The 23,392-nt window shown below is 40.0% G+C and overlaps 1 protein-coding gene across 1 annotated transcript; it reads right to left on the bottom strand.

Moving 5' to 3' along the window:
• Positions 1–2,949: 2,949 nt before the first annotated feature.
• sfrp5 (secreted frizzled-related protein 5) lies at positions 2,950–22,138 on the bottom strand. The gene is made up of 3 exons (XM_061039781.1): positions 21,112–22,138; positions 13,123–13,200; positions 2,950–8,763 (listed from the first exon to the last, which is right to left on the bottom strand). The coding sequence occupies exons 1-3, from the start codon at positions 21,668–21,670 to the stop codon at positions 8,435–8,437; spliced, it is 966 nt and encodes a 321-aa protein (XP_060895764.1). The 5' UTR covers positions 21,671–22,138; the 3' UTR covers positions 2,950–8,434.
• Positions 22,139–23,392: the final 1,254 nt, after the last annotated feature.

Raw genomic sequence — 23,392 nt, 5'->3', positions numbered from 1 at the left:
TGACTAGGGTTAATAGAGAGGGCTAAACTAGAACTACAAGATATGAAAAAAATCAGTCCTTAAGTCAGTCAGTAAGTTCGTGTTAATCAAGAATTCCAAATATTTCCTTGTTCCAACTACTCAGATGTGAGGATTGGGAATCTTCCCTTTTCAGTCATTGAATTGTGAATGGGGTGTCCTTTGATCGGTGAGGCAACAATGTTAAGTTGTCACTGTGGCTGGTCAATTTCAGTTGATATTCATTTAAATCAATACAGCCAAGCAAAGAATAATGTATATTTTGATTCTGGAAACACTTACTTGTCTCATTTGAGGTGAAGAGCAAAAATAAGATGGCAAACTCAGACAACAACAGTGAGTTCTATGTGATTTTTTTTAACAACTCTCTTAAACCATGTAGCTGTATCAGATAGAGACCTGGGTATAATTTCCATTCTTTCACACCACTTTGATGCATTCAGATGAAGCTAGAGCGAGCCGTCGGCTACCGTCAGACTAAATGGTTCCAATTCAGTGGTGAGAAATACAACTGCGAGTTCGAACTAATATGGGCTATCATATATTTGCTTATTTATGACACTTCGTATTGATATGGAAATGTTAGACAATGGTATTGTACATTGCATATTTTTCTCATGTAAAGCAGGCCTAATCCATACCCAAAAATTCCCTTGAATAAAAATCATTGAAATCTGAAAATCTGTTTATTTTTGTGTCTCTTAAGGAACCGTTGACTGCTCTTGGAAAGAGGGAAGACACTTGATTACAGAGCTCACAATAGCACAGGGACTGTTTCCAGCTAACAATAGCAGAATGCCACGCTGACCTCACTGAGGTACACTGATTAGCCTGCTCTGTCTGAAAAGAGACAGACATGTAGGAGATGGGAGATTATGTCAGTTAGTGGCCACCGTCCCTGCTGACCTGACTACCTCATCTCTTCGGGTCTGATGGGGTCAGCGGTCACGACCTGACTGCCAAAACATGGAGGCTGCTAAACCTTCGCCACCAAGGGGGGCTTTGACTCTGTGTGTGTGCGTGTGTGTGCATGCTGACTGGTTAAACTGCGCGCGCACACATAAACACACTCTCATCTCTCTCCTTGTGACCTTCTGCTCATCCCTGCCTGACCTTGACCTCTGCTGACAAACGGAGAGTGAAAGAGGTCCACAGGTCTCTAGGGAAACAGATTTATTTATTTGCTGATGCCTGTCTTTCCTAATGGGTGTAAATCTCTGCGCTCGTTGAGGGTTGTAATTGTCCGTGCACTATGGGTGTGTAAACTTTTGTTTCCACTCGTCTGTTGATGTCAATATTTGTTTTTATATTTGCCTTTGGATCTTGGCACTCTCCTGTATAAACACAGATGGGTGTTCAGCTGCAACTATTACTTTATCCTCTTTCATGATTTTGTGAGTTTGTGTATGTGTGTCACTTCTTTCCACACGGCTGTAAATCTTGTCGCTGACATGTTGGTTCAGTGGGGAAACAGCAGGTTTGGGACACACTGATGGCCTTCACACATGGCGTCAGGACCGGGCACATGGGAGGCCTTCTACTCCACCTATTCATTTATTCATTTTTCCACTGCAGAGGAGACACTGAGGCCAATGTGATTGTTTCCGAGAGCCAAAGTCCCTGGAGAGCAGCTTGGGTGTTTTCTTATCCAGCCCCCCCACCACAATTCTTTCCCTGAACCTTCTCTGTCCCTTTGCCCTCTTTTCCCCAAGTCAATGTTATTGTGCATGTATGTGTGTGTGTGTGTGTGTGTGTGTGCATGGTGGATCTAACCTTATCACCCCAGTGCAACAGGTCAGCTGACAGGCCTTGAATGTCATTGTCGCAGTGTCATTGTGTCACTAAGTCAAAGGGGAACACAGATTGAACAAGGACACGCTAATATGTGACAGTCACCCATTACTTCTCTCACTCAACCACATCATGTTGCTACCTTCATTGGATAGCTATGTGGACAAAAAGGATATGCAGCAGAGTGCCGTTAAGAGAAATTGTTATTTTATTTACTACTGTAAAAAAACATTTCCAATCACAGTCTGGATTGCATTGAAAAAGTTCAACTTTTTAATTTTTTTTTACGATTACTTTTTATTAACTAGATGAAAACTCATGCAACGTCAGGGTATGCCATTTAAAATATATATATATATATATTTATAAACGTAAACCTTAATGACCTTTAATGACTTATATTTCATTATGAGACAGGTTTGGACCAAACCTTAAAGGAAAAAAAAACTAAAGAGGCAGATAACATATCAGACATTTGTAAAGGGTTAATACAAATTAGAGACATTAATACAAAAAGCATCATCAATAATAATGTGCTTTAACAGGCAATCAACATCCTGACAAAAACAGGTAGCTTTCTTCAGATATAGTTAAAACTGTCACATAGCTCCTTAGATGATTAATTTTTCCAGTTCAGTTTTTCACATTTTCAGTGTCAGGGTTTTTAGCTCTTTCCAATATCTCAGAATTGACCGTGGACATGTTATTAAACCAGTTGTTAATGTTGTATATGATTATTTACTTAAATCAAAGCTGAGGTGATTGGGGCAGTTGGCATTCTAAACAATCCTCTCTTAAGTTGTAGAGTTTTTTTTCCATAATGGGAAAACTATTAGGTATTCCCTTAAAGCATGAATCTATGTGCCACTTTATGTTTTACACTTCCAGCATAGACTGTCTTTTAATAACCCCATACTATTTAGTCTCGCAGTGGTGTAATAATATCTACAGAGTATTTTATGCTGAATAAATTTGCCTCTGGCTTCTCTTAGTATGTAGTATCTATTAGTGTATTGCATATTAACCACTGTATCCTCATATGTATTATATGACCAATGTCCTGCCAGTATAGAGCCCTTATGAACACCTTTTTGAAATAACTAAATTGGTTGTGAAATACAAGGACTATTTTTCTTCCACCTTATTTGGTTTGAAAGCATAGTTCGCATAATTCATTCATCGACTGAATGACTCACTGGGTGGAGGAACTGTGGAGGAATTCGCTCACTCCTGCATAATTTGAGGAGTTGAAAGCTGTCAGATGTGCTGAAGTCAACCGTCACTTGATTATTAATAAGTAACAGAACAAGTTTTAATTAAAACGATTCCTGATGACTGCTCAGTTACTGATTATTACCATTTTGAGGCATCAGGTCATCACTGAATGTAACTAATATACACTAAAATATGATAACTTAGTCACTGAAAGATGCTAAATTGATGGAGGATTATTAAATCACTCCAGATAATCTGAAGAAAAACTATAACTTGTATTACTGTACAATAAAGAGAATGATGTCCTTTCTAGGCTTAAATTATAGGACTAATAATAACACACCTCGTGTACTTCTTGGCAAAAATAAAGAAAGCCTTCATGATTCAGAATCTACATGTTATGTTTTTTCTCTGTAAAACTTAATTTGAATAACTGTTGAACTGCTGCTGGTTCTGTCATTCCTGTATTCATAAGTAGATTCGCTAATACACAGTCAAATATATCAAGTAGAATTATTAATAATACGGTACACCTGTTTCCATAAAGTCCTTGTAGCTCTATGCACATCAATCAACAAAGTCTGATAGAAGGGTTGTTACCCACAAGGGGCGGAAGGGAAACATCTGTATCAGATACACCTTTACACATCTGGAGAAAGGAGGACTATAAGCAAATCAGCAGAATGAAAAGCAAGCACTCACATCCACCAGTCTGAGATGATTTAACAAGTTGCTAAATTAACTGAGAGAGTGTGACAGAGAGAACAAATTATCCCTGTAAGTCTGAAGAGCACTGATTTCATATTCCACATTCATTGTTAAAGATATTCAGGCTCCACATTGCAGTGGTTTAGAAATAAAATTACTGTAACAATCCCCTTTTATCATTTATATTCATCATGACTGAGAAAATCACTAAGCCAGCTGAAAGCGGCTTATCAGCTGGAGCGAGTGTGCATGTAGATGGGAGCTGTGTTGTGGGGAGCAGCCTGCTCACTGTGAGTGTACAACATGGAGAAAGTTTCTCTGACTTTATTATAAGGAAAAAAATATTCCCTGGCTCGCCCCTAGGCCTTTTAAAGGGAGTCTACACGGCATGCATATACACATCAGCAAACACACTCACCAGACGCGCAACAACAACAAAACATCACATCTTTAATGCATTTTACGGAGTGAGGCAGGCCAAGGCTCGGAGCCACTGCAGTCCTCCTATCCTATGTGCTGCTGTTTCCAAAAACTCCCTTCTTTTACATGAATGTACGACTCTCTCCGTGCTGTCCTCCCTTCCTGCAGACAGGTGGTCTGTGGTTCAGACCAGAAAGATGTTGGCTTACTGACTAATGCTGTTTTAATGGTGCCTTGTGTAGTGGGTAAAGAGAGAGGCATGCTGCAACTAATAGAAATTCTTCTGACCCTCCAGAATGTTATATAATGGCCTTTTTTTTGGTGAGGTAGACCAGTCAAATCCGATTATCGTGCACATGAGGTTGTGTGTACATGTGTTTGGGGGTGTGTGTGTTTGTGTTCAAGAGCTGCGTTCAAGTTTTAGTTAAAAGAAAATTGACAAGATCCAATTAAATCTTGATATTTCCAATTTTTCCAGACTTTTATTTAACAACTGGTAACAATTTCAGTCATTAGTGCAATTTTACTTGTTTTAAGAATTTTTGTTATCTGTTGCCAATGTTCTTAACATTGTCCAAAGACAATGAATGAAACAGCCTAAGCAGGACATGTTAGACTGACTATTTGGGTAAAACGTTAATCTTCAGAAATCATCACCACTTTTCTTATTTTTGAAGTGGGAATTTTCTTACCAGATAAAAGACCAACCTAAGGAAGTAAATAAAATACACCAGGGTTACATGACTTTAATGTCTTGTCTTTGTTGATGATGATGATTAGTCTAAAGTCTCATCAACTACTTGTTGGAGACTGACTTTTTAAGACACCTCAACTCATGTTTGTCATTTTTACTGAGGTAAATTGTCAAAACAGAAAAGGTGAAAATATTATATGTTAAAACCGGAGCCTATCTAGCCTATCTAATTAATATTAAAAAAAAACCTCTTTGACTTTGGCTGCCGATAGCCTAGTGGTTGTATCTCGCACCACATGTTTGGAGGCTGGACTCACAGCGGCTGTGGGTTTGGATGTGTCCTCGGCCCTTTGCTGCATGTCGTCCACCCCTCTACCATCCCAGTGTTTCCTGTCTCTCTTCAGCTGTCTGGTAAAGATAAAAAGGCCCCAAAAAAATACTTAAAAATTAAAAATAAAAACCCTGACTTTGAGAATAAAAAACCATTTCATGGTTAAAGGAATCATTCCTGCTGCACTCCTCTTCTAAAAAATATGAATATCTTTACAGTGTAAACATTCAGATTTCATCAGCTCAAATACCAAATAAACTTAATCACACAGGGAAATTATTTTCACTTGTGAAAAAAGTTAATTTGGGTCGATCACACCAATCTCTCTGGTTGTAATCAAAAGACATGGAACTTTAGAAAACAATCAATCAATTAACAAAAACAAGTTATACAATTAACTCTAAGAATATTCAATCTGTTTTTCTTTTGTGTTCATGCGTGCATGCGTGAAAAAAGGTGCTTCTTATCAGCACAGTGCAATAAAAACAGACAATGTGACCTTTCTTTGAAAGTGTGTGTGTGTGAGTGCACTTGAATACCTATCTTACAGTGGCCTACAGCATCGTAATATATTCAGTAAACGAGGACATTTTTTAGATCACTTGTTGTTTATGTTCTTAATCAAAAAATATTGTCACAACCACTCTGGTCAGTTTTTTAGTGTTTAATGTGTGTCCTGTCGTAGTGGTGTCTATTAAGCAGGACATGTAACCAGTCAGTGTTACAGTTCATGTATGTTGATTGAATTGGTTTATGTTTAAAATGAGGAGCTAAGTGAGACAATGGAAGCTTGTATTAAAAACTGTCCCAAAATGTGTCTTTTAAGTTGTAGTGTGTGCGTGTGTGTGTGCATGTGTGTTTCTTTGTGTATTGCTGGTCCCTCATCAGCCCCTTATTAACTAGACTAAGTGACCTTTGAGAAGGTGCTGATCGACGTCTTTGGGATCCAGCCAAGTTTCTCTCTTGTCTCCTGTTTCACCTTCCCTCTTCATTGTCTCGCTCTGATTAAAAACATCTTGTTTTATGAAAGCCGCTCATTGCATCTCTCTAAGCAACACTGTATATCCACCTGTATGACATTAAAATTTCTTGCATGGTTTTTATCTTGTTTGATCATGCACAGAGGATTTAAATGTTTTAAAGTCTATAAAAATCACTCGTGTCCAACACATTTCTTCTTATTACCCCTGTCCTGTCCTGTTTCTGTCATTCCACACTTTAGAGCCAGAGTATGCTCTATCTCAAAAATCAGATGGAAAAAGGTCATCACTTTACTGGCTTTCACACTCCAAACAGTTTCCAAAAGTCTCCACATTTCGGGAAATATGGGCGGAAAACTATAAAAAATTGTACAGTTTCACAATTGATCCATTTTGCAATTTTGGAGAACAAAGATGCCAAATTCTTTTCACTGCCGTGAATTCGTTATGTGTGCGTCTGGACTGATTAACCTCTGGGTGGTTTTGATAAACTTGGTCGCTCACATTGCAGCCTGCTGTCTGTCTGCGTCACCCCTTTACTCTTAAGAATTAAAAACTGGTGGTTCTGTAGCCCAGGCTTTGTGTAGAGCCAAAGGCCTAGAGTGAATCTCGAGGATTTCGGCGTTTCAAATAGTAATTGAGGTTATACAAATGAAGGGTATCAGGCAGTCCGTGTAGAAACTCACAATCTGTTCTTGTCCATTTAAAGCTTTGCTGTATGTTCTAGTAGGACATCTGGATTGTTAAATGGAATTAAGAAATATTAAATCGGAGTTTCCTTTTCTGTCAACGGCAAGTGTTGACTGCAGTTGATTCGCTGGAAAGGAAACTCAGTCGTTTAACCAAATATATTTTAAATGCAGTGGAATTAAAGAGAACCACATATAGTGTGCAAATAGTACAAGTTCCCGCTGTGTATTTCTTAGCCCAACTAACAAGTTGTCCAAAAGAAAGTTCTTTGTAGGTCAGTCATAATGACAAATAAATGGCACATTTCAAAATAAATTCTTTATAAAAATTTCAAATATATTTTATTCATTTACTTTCTTGTAAAACAAAGTCGTATTTCAGTAACAGGACTACTTACAGGTTAACTGATTAGAAAGTATTGTAAAAGTTAAATTTTCATCTTTAATTGCTATGGAAACAATGAATTCAGGTGCTATGTCTGTATGTATGATTTCTGCTTTTATACAATATAAGTTTAACTGAAGAAAATTCAAAACTTGAGTACAAAAAAAGAAAGATTGAAAGTGATAGTCAAAAGTCGCGAGTACCAGAGACGTATCAACCCAACACTGTAGGTTCTGTCCAGAGTCTCTTTCTCTCTCCTTCTTCTTTTATTCTCCACTCGTTTTGAGAAACATGTTTTCTCTACCACAACCTCCCTCCCTCCAATTCAAAAAGCAAAATATATTCAAGTTCCCCTCTTTCAGGCCACAGAAACAGTGCTGTACAAAGTCAGTGGAAGCATCATCCAGTCTGCCAGTCTGTCTTGTCCAATCGGTCTTCTTTCCCAGCAGGGATAAAAGAATAAAAGCACAGTTTTCTAATCATCTAGTATTAATCTGAGTTACTTTTTACATGATCATAAAATACAGTTAGGTGGATCATCTACATGCCTTTGCTTTGATGTTGTTCTTGGGGCTCTGTGCCATTCTGCCTTTTGCAGAGTCTTATTGTTGGGTATAATTTCTCGCCTTATACAGAATCAAAGCCCATTGTCCTGTTCTGTACATCTAATCAAGACATTATCAAACATAATTTCCCTCCAATAATTGCCTCAAATATTAAGGTTACTGTTTCTTAATGATACTGTCTCATTTTTATAGTTTCTTTAGGATAACATACAAGTGATTGATTTGCACTATCAGACGAGTAAAGTATAATTGCTAAGGAAGAGTATTCCCATTTAAGTGGAAATATGACATAGTCTGTTTTTAAAATAATCTCATCCAACATGTTCAAAATCTGTTGTTTCTTTGGAGATTTTTTCATTCTTAGGGAGTTGCCGATGGTGCAACCTGCTCAACTCTCTAACTTTAAAAAACGTGTGATTGATCTAAGCAGATCAGGTTGACCCCTTAGACTACCAGAATTATCCTTAATCTCGGAAGAAACCCTTCCCATCCTCTTCTACGATAAAGTAGTTGGCCAGAAATAGAATTTGCCAGGATCTGGATTTTAAAGATACAATGTTGAAAATGATATTAAGATCTGCTTTGAACAGGGTGGAATGTGGGGAATGATCGTTAAATCTATGAAAAGTGAGACACATCACTGGAAGACGGTGTGGTAGGTGGGACACTGGTGGGACTTCATGTACTTGATGGCAAACTTGAGCTCCTTGCTCTTCTTATCCCACTTGTGAATAGACATGAGCAGCAGCTGCTGGTCCACCTTGCGGCCCATGATTAGGAAGTTGGTGCCCAGGCTGTCCAGCTGGGCGCATGGGCAGTTGGCTCCGTTCTTGATGTACAGGGTCAGCTTCTTCAGGTCCTTCTTCCTCAGGACCCCCTGCTTTAAAACTTTCTTCTTCTTTTGCGCTGCAATCAGCTTTCGATCGCCCTTCTCCTTTTTCACCTCCTTGATTTTCATCTTGAGGGCTGAGGGAGAAAGAGATTTTCACTCTGTTACACGCTGTATATATGACAATTGTATTGCACTTTTACCCTCTACCCTTAAGCAGCTGTAATGTTTCTGTAAGACCAGCACTAAGCTCTTTGCCGGGGAAGCAGCTATTTTACACCTCTCCTGAGTATCATCATTTACCTTTTCCTGCAGCGTATAAAAACTGCATCCTGTGGGTTTGTTTGTATGTGTGACGTGGGGAAAAGCCATTAAAAACTAGTGACAGGTTTTGTGAGTTAGAACCAAGGAAGCCGATTCAAGTCAACCCTTGATCCCTTGACAGTGAGGACACGTCATGAGTCTTCATAAGCTAATGGCAATTCTCTGAGTTTTCTGAATGCTGACAATTAGACATTGACAAAACATTTTTCTTAAAGAACAAGGCCAAAGTATTGCATTTAAGCAAGCAGTTTGGCTATACAAGCCCTTTTCTGCTGTTTTGTTTATGCCATGCAAAAACTTGAAAATTGGTTGCATGTGTTCTCAAATCTCAGTCTACACCAAGCTTTGGGAGTAAGGTATGAAATAATTCATGTCTCATGCAATCCAAGTCCAAGACGAGGGTCAAGTCTTCATAATTTGGACAATACTCTCACCTGAGACAGATTCTCAGTTTGAAAGTCTTTACTTCTTAGCTATGTTTCTAAATAATCCCTATCAGTTTGGAACTGTCTCTGATGTTTTAAATGCTGATTTAAGTGTTTGGAATATTGTTCTTACTATGCGCGGCAATCCTATAGTTTTATCAAAATATAAAGAACATGGCATCTATTTACAATTTTCAGTATATATTGTGAGTTCAGTTTCAGTAAAATCCATTTGAACAAACTCAGTTTGAGCCTTGGGATTGAAGTTCATAGTTTAGCACATGAGAGATTACAATTTTAAACTGCCAAACATGTGAGAAAGGAATTCTCTGGGTGAACATTTTGACAGGTGAAATTAATCATGGGCCGGGCAAAGGCGCGGGGTGGGTATAAACCTTGCTATGTACCCAGGCCGGTTGGATGATCGCCATTTCACTTCTCGCCTGCTCGTCTATGGTTGCATAAACATCTCCGGGTAAACTCTGATACGTGTACACAGTGCAGTACATATTAAGCGATAGCATGTTAAAGAAGGAATGTTTGTTGGGCTGCAGCTTCTCATCTGCAATCTGATTCACATCCAACTCCTTCACTGAGGACTGGTGTTTTATGTGCGTGCCTACGTACATTAGTGAGTGTGTGCTTTTGTGAATGAATGCATTCATGTGTCTTCAAAGATGAATTTGATTGAATAATTTCCCTTCCGGAATCACTTTGAATGCACGTCCATATTCAGTCCAAAGTGATTCTGTGAGGCCCTAAGTGCAGCCTGGCCAGTGTCATCTTGACAAGCTTTGCTTATGTATTTACACAAACCCTTCTCTTTCTAAAGTGAGCTAAGGGGACGTAGAGGTGGAAAAATACACAGCACAAATACACATTTCTAATTAATGTTTCAATAAATATTTTTGGTCTCAATAGTTTATTAAGGTATTTTTTTTTTTTAATTCTATGGATGGTACATTTATTTACAAATCATCTTTTTATATTATATTTAAGGCTCAGAGTTGTCCATAAGTGGGCATACTGAGGGAATATGACATATTTGACTGGCAGGCGGGCATGTTGACAAACAGTTGTAATAGTTTGGGTGGTAGATGGCTGTGTATGAGCTACCAAGATATTCATTCCACCTTCCTCAACTCCAATTCTTTGTCTGCTTCTCAATTGGCCAGAAGTTATTAGTCAGCATTTCCAATATGGCAACTGCCATAGTTCATTTATAACACCTTTTCACAAACCAATACATTAGGTGACATCACAGATACCATGACCATGTTTTATACATTAAATTCTATGGGGAAAATATGAAATTTGATATACATACTCTCTCATCTGAGAATCTATGACGGCCTATCAGAATATCAATAGGTAAAGTATTAGTGAAGAGGCGGTCCTTTACAACTTAATTAAAGTAAAAACAATGATAAGCATAAGTAAACACGATGTTCTAGCCAGGTCAAAAGAGATCCAGCTTCTTAACAATGAAAACTCTGACTTTAGGCTCAGCGTACCTTGTGTACCTATTAAACTTGCTTTGCAGTTCACCCCTCAGGTGTAAGCTTGTCTGTACACTTTAAGACTTACTTCCCTCCCTTATTCTTTTCTTGTACTTGTCATTTACTGCTGGATGATACAACAAGGAATGCGAAGAGATCAGACATCAAAAGTAGGCTGTAATAAAACACTGAGTACATAAATGCTCTGAGGGCAAATAGTGTCTGAAGATGAATAGGTAAAACATTCAGGAGGCGTGAGATCAAGCTGGAATCAGCTATCGCCTTATTCTGAAACATGGTGGAGTCATTCTTGCCTTGATCTTCAAATCCATACGTCATGTTTATCTTGACTTTTCTACTCATCCCCAATGCCACATACATTAATAGCCAATAAAATGTCCGTCTTTTGCCGGCTATCTGCTCACACATGTGGTGATGTTTCATTGTAATGAACAGAAAGAATCTCTGCGTTGTTGTCTCCCACATGTTCTAAGATTGAGAAATGTAATCCCCGAATAAAGCAGACAAATAATTATCTTGAGTTGTGATTAATTATAGGGATGAGCCTAAATATTGGCCGCAGTTCAGATTTTGAGCAAAGTGCATAAAGATGAATTTTGTTGTTGTAGCTGGACACAATGTGTTGGGTGTTCATCAAGTTATGATTTATAAAGGGTCATGGTCTGTATATTCAGGACATTTTGTAGGTGTTGGTGACTAGGAGACACATTGCGAAACTGCAGATAATTCCTCCGTGGGATTTTACAGCATAAGAAAATGGTTTTCAGTTTTGGGCAAGCCCCATTTCATTTTCAATTACACTATTCCCACTAATCTGTTTAGACACATGAGCCAAGTTCTTCACGAGACCCCTGGGTTAGAAGTTTTTTTTCGCCAATAGAAAAAGAGCAGGATCATCTGAACAGTGAAAATACAGAACACTGTGTCATTAACTCTCAGGACTGAGGCAATAGTCCATGTAGGCAGAAATGCTGCTGCTGTGAAGTGTGAGGGGCCAACAGCCTTGATGAGCAGAAATAATGGAATAATTGCGTTTTGGCTATGAGTGCCGATCATAACTGCGGTAAAGCTGGAATGTCGGAAAGTTTAAAAAATGGTGTTGAAAGCACCATTGGGACTGAAAAAACTTTCAAAATAATTTATCAATTTATGTGAAGAAAAAGGTCATGGGAACATTGATACATTAATGTGTCTTTAGCTTCTTACTGTCTGACTTTAAAAAAAAAAACAAAAAAAAAACATCTGGTTCTGCTAAAGACAAAAAATTGAAGCAATAAATTAGCAGTAGAAAAAGCCCAAACCTTATTTTCATACCTGCCAGCAAAGTAACTTTTAACTCAAAGTAAAGCAGAACTTAAGTGATTAAACATTTTAAACATTTTAGCTGATTTATGTAATTTGGAGATAAATTGGTTTGAAACCAAAGGCTTTAGTTCATTCATATTTATACATGAGCATAGAACTGTGCATCCTATTTGTAATGTACAGAAATATTATTTTGTGCAGTAGCCCACCTACTAACTTTGCTATGTTAATGTAGTTATTACGATAACAGTTGAAGATGTTTAGACTTTTATCATTAACTACCAAAATGATCAGTCAATCATCATTCTTCATTGTTACTGCTTATACAACACATACCTTTTACCATTATTACCAACATTGTATCTATACAGTAAATGTGTTACATTCGTTGTTGTTGTTGCTGCTGCTGCTCTGTTGGGCTGGTCAACATCTGGTTCAGTTCCTGTTTCTGCCTGTTAAAACAGTTTTCCCCTTGCCACTGTTGCTTCGCTAAATTAACATTTTTGGTCCCTGTACAGTAAATAAAATAATGAGTACGGTCTAGACCTGCTCTTTTTGTTTTAAGATAACACGTGTTATGAATTGGTGCGTTACAAATAAAGATGAATTGATTGATTGATTAAATGTTTGATACTTTATGTGCAATTACCTTACTTAAAAGCCTTACCTTTCTTAAAACCTTTTTTTTTTTTTTTTTACAATTTTAATACCAATCCCACTTTGGTTGATATGTCACTCATCATCTCATTATAAAACATTAATGCAGACAAATCAAAGTTATGCTCAGATTATTAAATGTGTATCCAAAACTCTGGAAAACAAGTTATTGTTTAAACTTAAGATTGGCTCAAACCCTCCTTTATGCAGTCCTATATTTTCCTCACTCACTCTTCCCCACATACTCCTAAGTGCTCCTACTTACCAAAGTCACTGGCACAGTAATGCTCCATGATGTTGTCTGCTTTCAACTCGTTGTCACAGGGAGGGCACACTTTTGACACTGAGGGGACAGAAAGATAATACGTCATTAGCATCTACACCAGATCCATTTTTTATATATATATATATAAAGGCTGAGTTGGGGTAAATGTTGGTGAGGTGCAAACAGAAGCCACTCAGTATGAAATCGTTAAGCCATGGACACTTTTGAACCACTTATTCTCGCCCCCCTCTTCGTGTCAGAGGCTATTTGCTGCGGAGCGAATATGCAGTCCAGCAGGCTGACTGATGTTTGCCCTGCAATTAAACCGTACAAAATGTTTTTATTCTGGGCCTTGTATATTTTGGTGGTGCAGGCGTGGTCATGGCTGTGCAGAAAGGTAAATGCTGTTGCAGGAACAGCTGAACATGGTGAAAAGTGATTCTGTACACAGCCACAGCTAGCAGCACTTAGGCCACACAGCAACCACACATTGTGAAACAGCCAGAGAAAACCAAAGAAACAAGTTCAGTTTATTTTTAACTCCAAATTTATGGTCATGTCTGCTTCACTCCAAAAGCATGTTTAACCTCACTTATTGTGATTTTGGTCTGTGTTTATATTGTGCCACCCACACAATAGAGATACACAATGTGACGGAGGATGTTTTTTTTTTTTTTCCCCTATTTCAAACATTTTGCTTGTTTATAAAATGAAACACTCACATTTACAGTAAAGACCATGGACTGTATAAAACTATAGTCAGCACAAAGGCTATCAGAGTGAAGCCAAAATATTTAGAGCCCCTACTGCTGACTTGCTAGCTCATAACCTCCTTCATGTTAACAGTTGGGACATGGGTCAAACAGAAAAATGCATTTTCTCAAACCCGATTTCAGGCATCATAGTTAGTTTTTATGATGATGATTTATATCCAAGTTTTCGTTTTTTTTGCCAAAAGATTTTTATGAGTTTTAATAAACTATTTGATAGATGACAACGGTGACTGGAGAGTTCTCTACGGGATTATCAGAGTAGTGGAGGAACTACGAGAGGACATTTTATGAAGACTTACACAGGAGTTGTTTAACTACAGTATACATAACCATGAGTATCATCTTCAAACGGACACCAGAATCTGCACAGCTGTGGACTGTACTGACCTGAGGGATCTTTGCCATTATATCTGTAAATTGAATATTTTGACAAGCGGAATGGGCAGGACCTGGCTCCAAATGACACAACCAGCCTTTGTCAGTGCCTGTCACAATGATATTATTACCAAATTTCCCCCTGGGGAAACATAAATTATTGCTGATTCTGGTTCTGTAATAAAGCTTCATTTTTGGACACTGGAAGGAGATAGAGACGATTCATTGATAATATGTTGTCATTGGTACATACCTGCCAAAATATGCCTGTAAATGTGAAAAATTATTATCCATTGACCATCTTCCTTCTCAGTTTTCTTTTTGTCTAGGCCTGTAAAGCACTTATTCTGCTCCTTCTCAGACACACAAACACACACAGGATTCATACTACCTTGCAATTTTCTCCAAAGGCTCTTCAATATAAAACTTTATTATGAAAATTACAACATAAACTCCATGTAATCCTAGAGGGGCTGGTTGTAGCTGCACACATCTCATATCAGTCCACTCATCTGCAAAACAGAGCCCTGGGCCAATCCAGACAACAAGGAATAATATTAGAAGGAGTCATAGAGAGGGGAAGGACGTGGTTTCTAAATTGTCCCAACATCCCATGTATACAGTCAACCTACAGGGCGGAGAAATATCATGAGCAAAGATATGCCTGAGTGAGCAGCCTTTTTCAGGGGGGTGAAGCTAAATTTTCTGTCATTCAATTACTGCAAGACTCAAACCATGTTCGGATAACTCCCACAAAAGCTCTTTTCAGATGATTGTCACACTCACACACAGCTCACACTTGTACACTCAAAACTTTGATACTTTTCCATAACGTGTTTTATAAAGCTACAATCTCTTTTTCTCTAATGTTCGACACATCTGAAAAGTACAAATGTCTTTTAAACCAAAGCTGCCACGAGCAAAAGAGGGAGTGCAGCAGTGGTCAATTCAAATTCACAGGTTGATTCAACTGAATTATGAGTGATAACACTGTGTCTATATTATCAATGTATTTGTGCAATTTCCACAGTCCATTGCCTAGGACTTCTTTAATTGTTGCTGTGGCATCAAAACATGAATTGATATCGTTTGATTTTTACTACATTTGTTAAAATTCTGGTATCAAGACATACTTAGTGCCTACACACACACTGCACTGCACACAAAGGATTATCCCAGCACAGTCCAGCCCAGGCCCCTGGGTTAAGAGTCAGAGCTCAAAGGTTATCACCCCTGCCCAAACCTCAGCGTCTGGGCAGATAATGACAAGGGTCAAAGTTTAGCATGCTTCGCTGCTTGGGTCGTGGGGAGGTGAACCCCCGAACCGTCACCGAGTGTGTACGTGTGTGCGTGTGTCAGAGAGAGTTGAACCATGTTCTTGAAGAGTAGCTGCCAGTTTTTCTTCCTTCCCATGCTTTCCATAGCGGGACCTGCGAGGCCTACAGGGTCAAGCCTCTAATTGTCTGGTGCTGACATGTAGACTGGCATGGAAACATACAAGCACACACACACACACACACACACACTGGTCAAGATCAACGCCAAAATCTGTATTTGTCTGTTTTGAATGATTCCCTTGAAGCTGTGTTGCATTTGATTCAGACTCCACCGCAATTCATTCTGGTTTCACAGGGGTGGTATGTTGGCAGGATGCCCAGTTGTGTGGATGCCGGAGCATGTGTCAGGAGAAACTGGCCCCCTCCATGAGACTTTGCTGAGCTTGAAGCGAAAAAACAACCATTTGGATGCCATTGAGAAATCAATTAAGCAATGACTGGCTGCCCCTATCAAGGTCTGGTCTCTGTTGGAGGTTCACTGTCATGTGTGATGGAAATCAGTCCTGCGTGGCTAATGTGTTTTTTTTCCTTTTAAACATTTATCCCCAGCAATATTTTGACATGAGCTCATTCATGTATTTTGAGCTCATTCGTGTATATTGCCTTCATATCAAAGCAGGTTCTACCATTCAGTGCGATAAAACTGTGAGCACAGCGTTCTTGCTTTGGTTGACTTTGGACTTGGACCACTTCTCTTGTGCTGCTTTTCATCATTTGCATTCTGGGTTACACTTAACTTTGGCTTTATTACAGAAACTTTAACGCTCCAATCACTGTGATAAATGTTGAAGTATTGTCTCCCAGAGCTGTTGGTGGGGAGGAAGAGGTCAAGAGTCTATGATTAAGCATAAGGAGAGGAGGATGATGGGAGCAGGGTGAACAGGGAGGTGGTCTGTTGTAAAAACCCGTCTGTTAATCTTCAAATGGCGAACCAGAGTGGAAACGACATACGGCAGGAGTCCAGTAATTTAACCACACAACTTGACTTAGTCATAGCTCAGTTAATACACTTTCTCCTTCTCCTCCCTCAATGTCATTTTCTTCTTTCTTTCAAATAACCAGGTTTAAAAGAAGATAGAGACATGCTTAAACAACTTATTCATCCAACCTTAACAAAATCTCCTACGTATTAAAGACACTTTTAAAAGTCTATTGATTGAGACTTTTCATATTATTGGTTAAAGTTTCAAATAACTATATTGTTTTGGTAAAGAGAAGCACTATAAGGAAGCAAGTCTGAGCGCCAAAATAAAGTTTTCCTCTAAAACATATGTCTGCTCTGACATCTGAATACATGACAACAAAATGAAGATATTTTCATTTTGTGGTGACAAGATGGTGCAATAGGAAATTGCTTTCTGCAGTTTCTGTAATTATGTTGACGCCCTGATTATAATTGATTCCTTAAAGACTTCATTTGTCATTAGATGACACTCAGAAATCCTTTTCCGACCACTTAAATGCACTACTGAAAATATTCAAATGACATTTCATGTTTGCAATACTTTCCCAAATTTCTCACTTCCAGAAAGTGCAAAGTGACAAACGTCTGCTCCGAACCGTTTTCTTTCTCATTCACACATATTCACACAGAAGACAACTCAATTCAACCAATCTGTCATTTGACCCCCTGAAGTGTCTTGTATCTTGTCCCTTGCTGGCCGACCGTCACACTGACTTTGTTTTATGTTAGGAACGTTCCATTTAAACTATGCATGGGTCACTATCTCACACCTCATTTGGGCCCTGTAAGTTACGAGCAGGGCAACACTTATGACATAAAACGGTACTGTGCCGGAGATGAAATGCAGCGTGTGATTTATGTCCGAGGTCCTAACATCTGTTTTAATGCGGCATGCAGACGGACAGAGGAGGACTTAAATACAACCCACAGGCAGCCTTCGGGGCCCCGAAAACACGGCCCTCCTCGCATCTGTAGGAATCTTATACAGCAGAGAAAATACATCCTCAAAAGGCAGAGGCAGTCTTCCATGCACAAAGCGTTGGATCACATTTTCCCTTTCATATAGCAGCCAGGGCCACATGAGTAGCACCCATTGTGCTGCTGGGGACCCGACAGTGCTGCCTGTCTCTTATAGCATGGTTGTAACTTACACTAGGACAGACAATATCTTTCACACTACGCAATTTTACCACTTTCACCAGACAACGTGCACATTGTGTTGAAGATTCAATGAAACATGCAATTTGCTTATGAAGTTTACCCCATGCACCTTAAAAGAAAGGGCATCATCTTGGCTACGCTTTCATACCCGAAATGATGAGCTGATGCTGATAGCGGCTAAAGGCAGCATGATTAAATCCTTAAGTTAGCATTAACTTTGCTCTAACAGACAGACGGGACTCAGCTGGCTTTTTTTTCACTCCCTGGATGCCTCTGCCCTCTTTTGTCAGCACTCGGCTGGTCTCCCCTGCCACAATATCTACCTCATCATCGCAACCCATACACACACATACACGCAAAAATGTCACCACAAGTACACACACGTGTCAAAAATCAATCCCACACTCACACAAAACCAGAGCTCAGCCGGTTGGGATGTTCCTCTCTTTGACACAGACAGAAAGTTGGAAAGTGAACCTAAATTCTGTACTGCTAGTTTCCACAGGATCCCTCCAACCGTGCTATATCATGTAATCACAGAACAGCTCAGATAGCATCGGGGCCTCCAAGACAAGGAGGTAGGACGGCACTTAATTCCTGCACTTGATCCAATTCCCAAAGATTCACCTGGATTACCACCAGAGTCCTCATTTGATCCTGGGTGACGAGAATAATCCATGTCCTTTGACAAAGAGGGTTCCCAGGAAACTTTCTGTAATAGATTTAATCTGAGATTTCTTTTTGTTATTGCTGGCTTTGTTTTTGCATGTGTGCATGTGTGTTTGTGTGTGCGCGTTTGTTTTAGAGCCAAAAGCTTGTCCTCAGAATGGCCTTGTCGGCACATCTGAGAATCTCTGGTTCTTAACAAAATGTCAGCGACTGAGCCTCCGGGCTACAAGTGATACAGGGTTCACTCTCGGTTTCAAAAACACACATTTACACCCTTTCACACAAGCACACATTTAAATGTAATCATTTAAGCTCAACCAATCACCCATGTTTTATTCATTTCTTCAAAATTCCATGCAACATTTCTTTTATTGTTTCTTTTTTTTTCTCCCGGCACAACATTTCTCAATAACAGATATCCCTCAACTTATTTTCCCTGATCCGCTATCTCACCACTATCCGTAATCTAACTGCCTCTGATCATGATTTGATTAGATAGCATCAACAAACAGTCTCCTGTTTGGAGGAGGTGACATGTTAGGTCTGAGCTGCCTCCCTCTCAAGGAGCGTGTACTAGAATGAGTTATGTTCCTGCAAAGCCAAAGTGTCACATAGTTGACACCAGTCCTACAAAAACAGACGCCATTTTTCTTCTAATGGAATAAGACAGCTCTGCATCCTTGAACTATTCGTTCTTACTTTTCTGGAGAGAAAGTTCAGTAGCTATCAGATCACGGTGAACATTAGTGATAAAAAGCAAAGTTGTGTCACACAGCTGGTTTTAACTGACAGGAAAAAAAAAGATGTTGGCTGCCATTTTAGTACTAAAAAAAACAATATTAACTATCAAGAAGGAAACAAAATACTTAAAAAAGCATCAAAGAAGCCATAAAAATGTTTTTAATTTAAAATGATACCGAGAAATTACGCAAAGTTCTTTTTTAAAGTCAAGATAGAAAGAGTCTTACTCAACAAAATCTGACTTTTATAGTAGAACAGATGTGCCACTGAAAAAAGGGGGCTGAAATCTAAGAGTTATAGATTGGAAAAAAATGTTTTCCATTTAAGAACTTTTCAATCTTTATTCGATAAGAAATGGCTATAAACTGTAAAAGGCAAGAAGTGGAATAAAGAGAAGAATAAAGCATTTTCTTGCAGTCCTTATTGAAAGCAGAGAGCCTGTAAGAAGCAGCTTTCCCCCCCCCCCCCCCCCCCTTTTCTCTGCACTGTCTGCCTCTCTTCACTCCCCAGCCTCCCTCTTCTCTCCTCTCCTTTCACTCCTCTCCATTCGGGACAATCACACTTTAGCCATTCCCATTCTCCCTCTGCCTCTCTTGTCCTGTCATGTCCACTAATTAGCGGGAGCTCAGTAATTGGCCTTCTAGCTAATTGGCCGGCTGGCTGCCAGACCCAACAAAGGCCGAGCAGGCTGGGACACAGTGGGGACTGTCCCCCCCTTCAGTGTCTAAAGACCCTCATCGACTCTCTCTCTCTCCCCCTCTCTGCGCTGACTGCTTTTGTGAATAGGCTGCTTAAGTTCTCGCTGTGAATTCACACACATGCACGCACACACCTATTTCTTTCTATTTAGTTCCCACTCTTCCTCTCCAACTCACTCCATCTGTCTGTCGTCTTGCTCGCTGCCTGAGAGAAATTAAATCATATTTTCCATTTTTGTGAATTAAATCCTTACTAAAAACCCTGATGTTTCCCTTCATATTTCATCCGTCTTGGTTTTCTTTTGGTCCGTTTAAAGACACTCTGCAGGCCAGCTTGCATGCATGACAGCTCCAAATGAGACATTCTCCATCCACTCACTTGTTGGATTGATTGATTAGCTGTTGATTGATGTCTGCTGATAAAGGTGTGTGTGTTTGCATGTGAGTGTGTTTCACCTTTCCACTTCTGATGTGTTTAACATTACAGGCCATTCATCTTAACTCAGGGGGCGATCTGACTGCCGGAGTCTCTCAGTCTCCTGTCTGTCTGTCTCTCTTGGCCTGTCTCTGTCGCACCCCTGAGGGGGGAGAGATGGCAGGGAGCCGTCCTGAACCGTCCACTCACTCAGGAACTTTCCCCTGTAGCCTCTTCCTGCTCACGTCTACCTCACTAAACTTCTCTGGATAGTCTCTCATTTACAGCTCTGTCTGTCATCATTTTAGTTTAGGGAAACCATAAGAGCCTCAAAGCCATTTTCAAGTTCCTTAAGTATCTCGACACTCGACTGTCTTCAGTAATGTTTGAAGCAAGATGGTTCAAGTCATTAACAAAACTACTCTATGTCCACATCTCTTTTCATTGTAGACAGCTTTATTTTATTTCAATAGTAGAAGAAGTATATAACATTACATTTTTTCAATTACAAATATTTTATTTTTCAACCCATGTATCTTTTTAAATTGTAATGATTGTTTAAAATCTAATTAACAAACATGTGTATACCATGTTTTGGACAAAATATTAATAACTAATACAGCAGCATGACTCTGTGTTGGAAAGATTTGCAGTCTTTTAAATAAATTAAGAGTTTAAATTGTTGACTCTTCTTGAAAATTTGATCCGTTTTGAGAGGACACAGAACTAAGGGTTTTTGCATTCAGACTTTTGTCCAACTCCATTATGGACTTCTTAATTCTAAGTGTGCACTGCAATATTTACTGTGTTAATGCTTGTGTGTTAGAATGGTTTCATGTGCACACAGTTGACCTACCTGGTGGCGGGGTTGCTTGGTTCCCAGTGAACTGCATGGGGATGCAGAGGTCGTTATCAATGGGAAACTTATCACAGGTCAGCATCTCCGGCCAGGGGAAGCCATAGGTCTCCATGACCGGAGCACAGCTGTCCCTCACAGCCTCACATAGCGAGCGGCATGGGTAGATCGGCCTGTCCAGACACACAGGTGCAAACAGGGAGCACAGGAAAACCTGGGTGTCAGCATGGCAGCGTTTGGCCAGGAGGGGCACCCAGCTGCCTGCCTGCTGCTTGACTTCTGGCATGGTCTCGTGGTCCAGCAGGTTTGGAAGTCTCATCTTCTTGTAGCCAACGTTGTGGCACAGGCGCAGGTCAGCTGGTATGTCCACACACTGCGGCTGCTTGGTGTAGAAGCGGCCATTGTGGAAGTTGTCCGACTGCCAGCTGTAGTAGTCGTACTCATCTGCGGCCGAGACTGTGAGGGGGAGGAGGAGGAGGGAGAAAAGCGACAGGCCCAGTGCCAGGCTGAAGGAGCCCTGGGTTAATGCCCACCTGGGGCTCTTTTGTCCATGTGCCATGCCTCTCTGAGCTCCTACCAACAGTTCAAGAAGGTTGTATCCAAAGTCTCCAAAGTGACTCAGTGAGGACAATGTGCAGCGAGAAGAGTGGAACAAGTGGTGAAGGCAAACAAGCTGTAATCCTTTTTTTTGTCCTGAGTACAGATGCAGAGGATTGAAAACAAAAGTGTTTAATTCCCTTCTTCTCTGGAAAGTCGGCCCTCTTAGCCTCCCTGAAACACCTCCCTGTGTGTGTGTGTGTGTGTGCCTCAGGTAGTGCAGAGGGGAGGAAGCATGGACACACAAGTAGGACTGCTTATAGTCTAACTTTCCCTGTTCACAGTTTCTCGCTGTCCTTCCCTCTCCCTCTCTCAGACCTGTCTCCAGCCCTCTCTGCTCTCTGTCTATCAGTCTGTAGCTGTAATGAGGACTACCTTAGGCTTTAAGAGGCAGTGGTTGCTGCTCTGTGCAGCTGCCTGCCCCCCTAACAGGCTCCCAGACCACTCACCTTCCTACTGGCCTCCCCTGTACTCACTCACAACAGTGTCAGCCTATCAAAGCCCCGGGGGAGGCTCCCAGTGGCCTCCAGGACACTCCTCCTACCCCTTATCCTCCAAGAAACCCCTCCTCCAAAACAAGTTACCAAGAGGGAGAGAGAACAAACTTTGGCAACTTTCTCAAGCTCCATATTTATGTTCATCTCTCAAATATGCACTCAATTATTTGGTTGGAAACACACCCACAAACACAAAGACATTTTTCTTAGTCATGCTGTTTTTTGTAATTCATGTATAAACTTTCTACCCCTCTAACATTTCCTCATCAGGGGCTCAACAAGCTCCCTGCACATCTCTCTATAGATAACAAATTATGTCTGCTTCTCATTTTGGCCTGCTCACTTGTGCAAATCAAAATATTTCTGGCATAACAATTCTTCAGATGACATCAACAGTGATAAAACAGGCTCAAACACTCTTCTGCATGAAAATAAAAAATCTAGGCAGGCTATTTGTAAAAGCAGATAAGACAAAGTATTTCTGAGCTGTATGGCGTGATCGTTTGGGAGATGGGGATCGTATTGTGTTCGATTATTGTACAAATCCCAACTCTGTTTCAAATTAGTACATTTTTGATTAAAATCCTTTTCACACATGTACTGCACTCCTGAAAATGTCCTTACATTGTCAGGGTGGGTTGCATTTGTGAATCTAAACAGTTAAATCCATAGACCCAGAGTTTATGCCTAGCTTTTCACTAGTTGTCCACTCGTAAAAAGTCGACTTAAGATCAGGATAAGATGATTTGTAAACGCTGCAGGTAATAATCTGGAACATTTACAAAATTTTATTTTAGTTTTTTACTTTTTTTTTCTCAAATTTTGCCTTCATTTGAGAGATAGGACAGTGGATAGAGTCAGAAAGCAGGGGGGAAAGAGATTGGAGAGTGACGTGCAGGAAAGGAACCAAAGGCCAGATTTGAACCCTGACCGCCTGCTTGGACGTTCATAGGCCCGGTACATGGGGCATGCGCACTAACCAGTAGGCTACCTGCACCCCTACTACTTTATACTCTTTACTACTTTCATGGTTGGCCAGGATTCCGTTAATCTTGTGTTTGTATTTCAGAACCATTCTAACACATGTTGTGCTTATATTACCCAGAAATGATCGCCATTAGGAAGACTCCTCCTCCTCCTCCTCCCCTTGAACACTCTACCCAGTCCCTCTTTCCTAAACCAAACAG

Source organism: Labrus mixtus, chromosome 6 (assembly GCF_963584025.1).
Source record: "Labrus mixtus chromosome 6, fLabMix1.1, whole genome shotgun sequence".
Lineage (NCBI taxonomy): Eukaryota > Metazoa > Chordata > Actinopteri > Labriformes > Labridae > Labrus > Labrus mixtus.
The sequence above is the reverse complement of the archived record's forward strand: the minus strand, read 5'-3'. Positions and strand labels throughout refer to the sequence as shown.

Excerpts from the sequence above, each read along its gene's own strand:
- sfrp5 (XM_061039781.1), bottom strand. The coding sequence starts at position 21,670 with ATGGCACATGGACAAAAGAGCCCCAGGTGGGCATTAACCCAGGGCTCC. Across the intron at positions 13,201-21,111 it reads CCAAGCAACCCCGCCACCAG|TGTCAAAAGTGTGCCCTCCC; the intron begins GTAGGTCAACTG and ends CTGTCCCCTCAG. Across the intron at positions 8,764-13,122 it reads TTACTGTGCCAGTGACTTTG|CCCTCAAGATGAAAATCAAG; the intron begins GTAAGTAGGAGC and ends TTTCTCCCTCAG.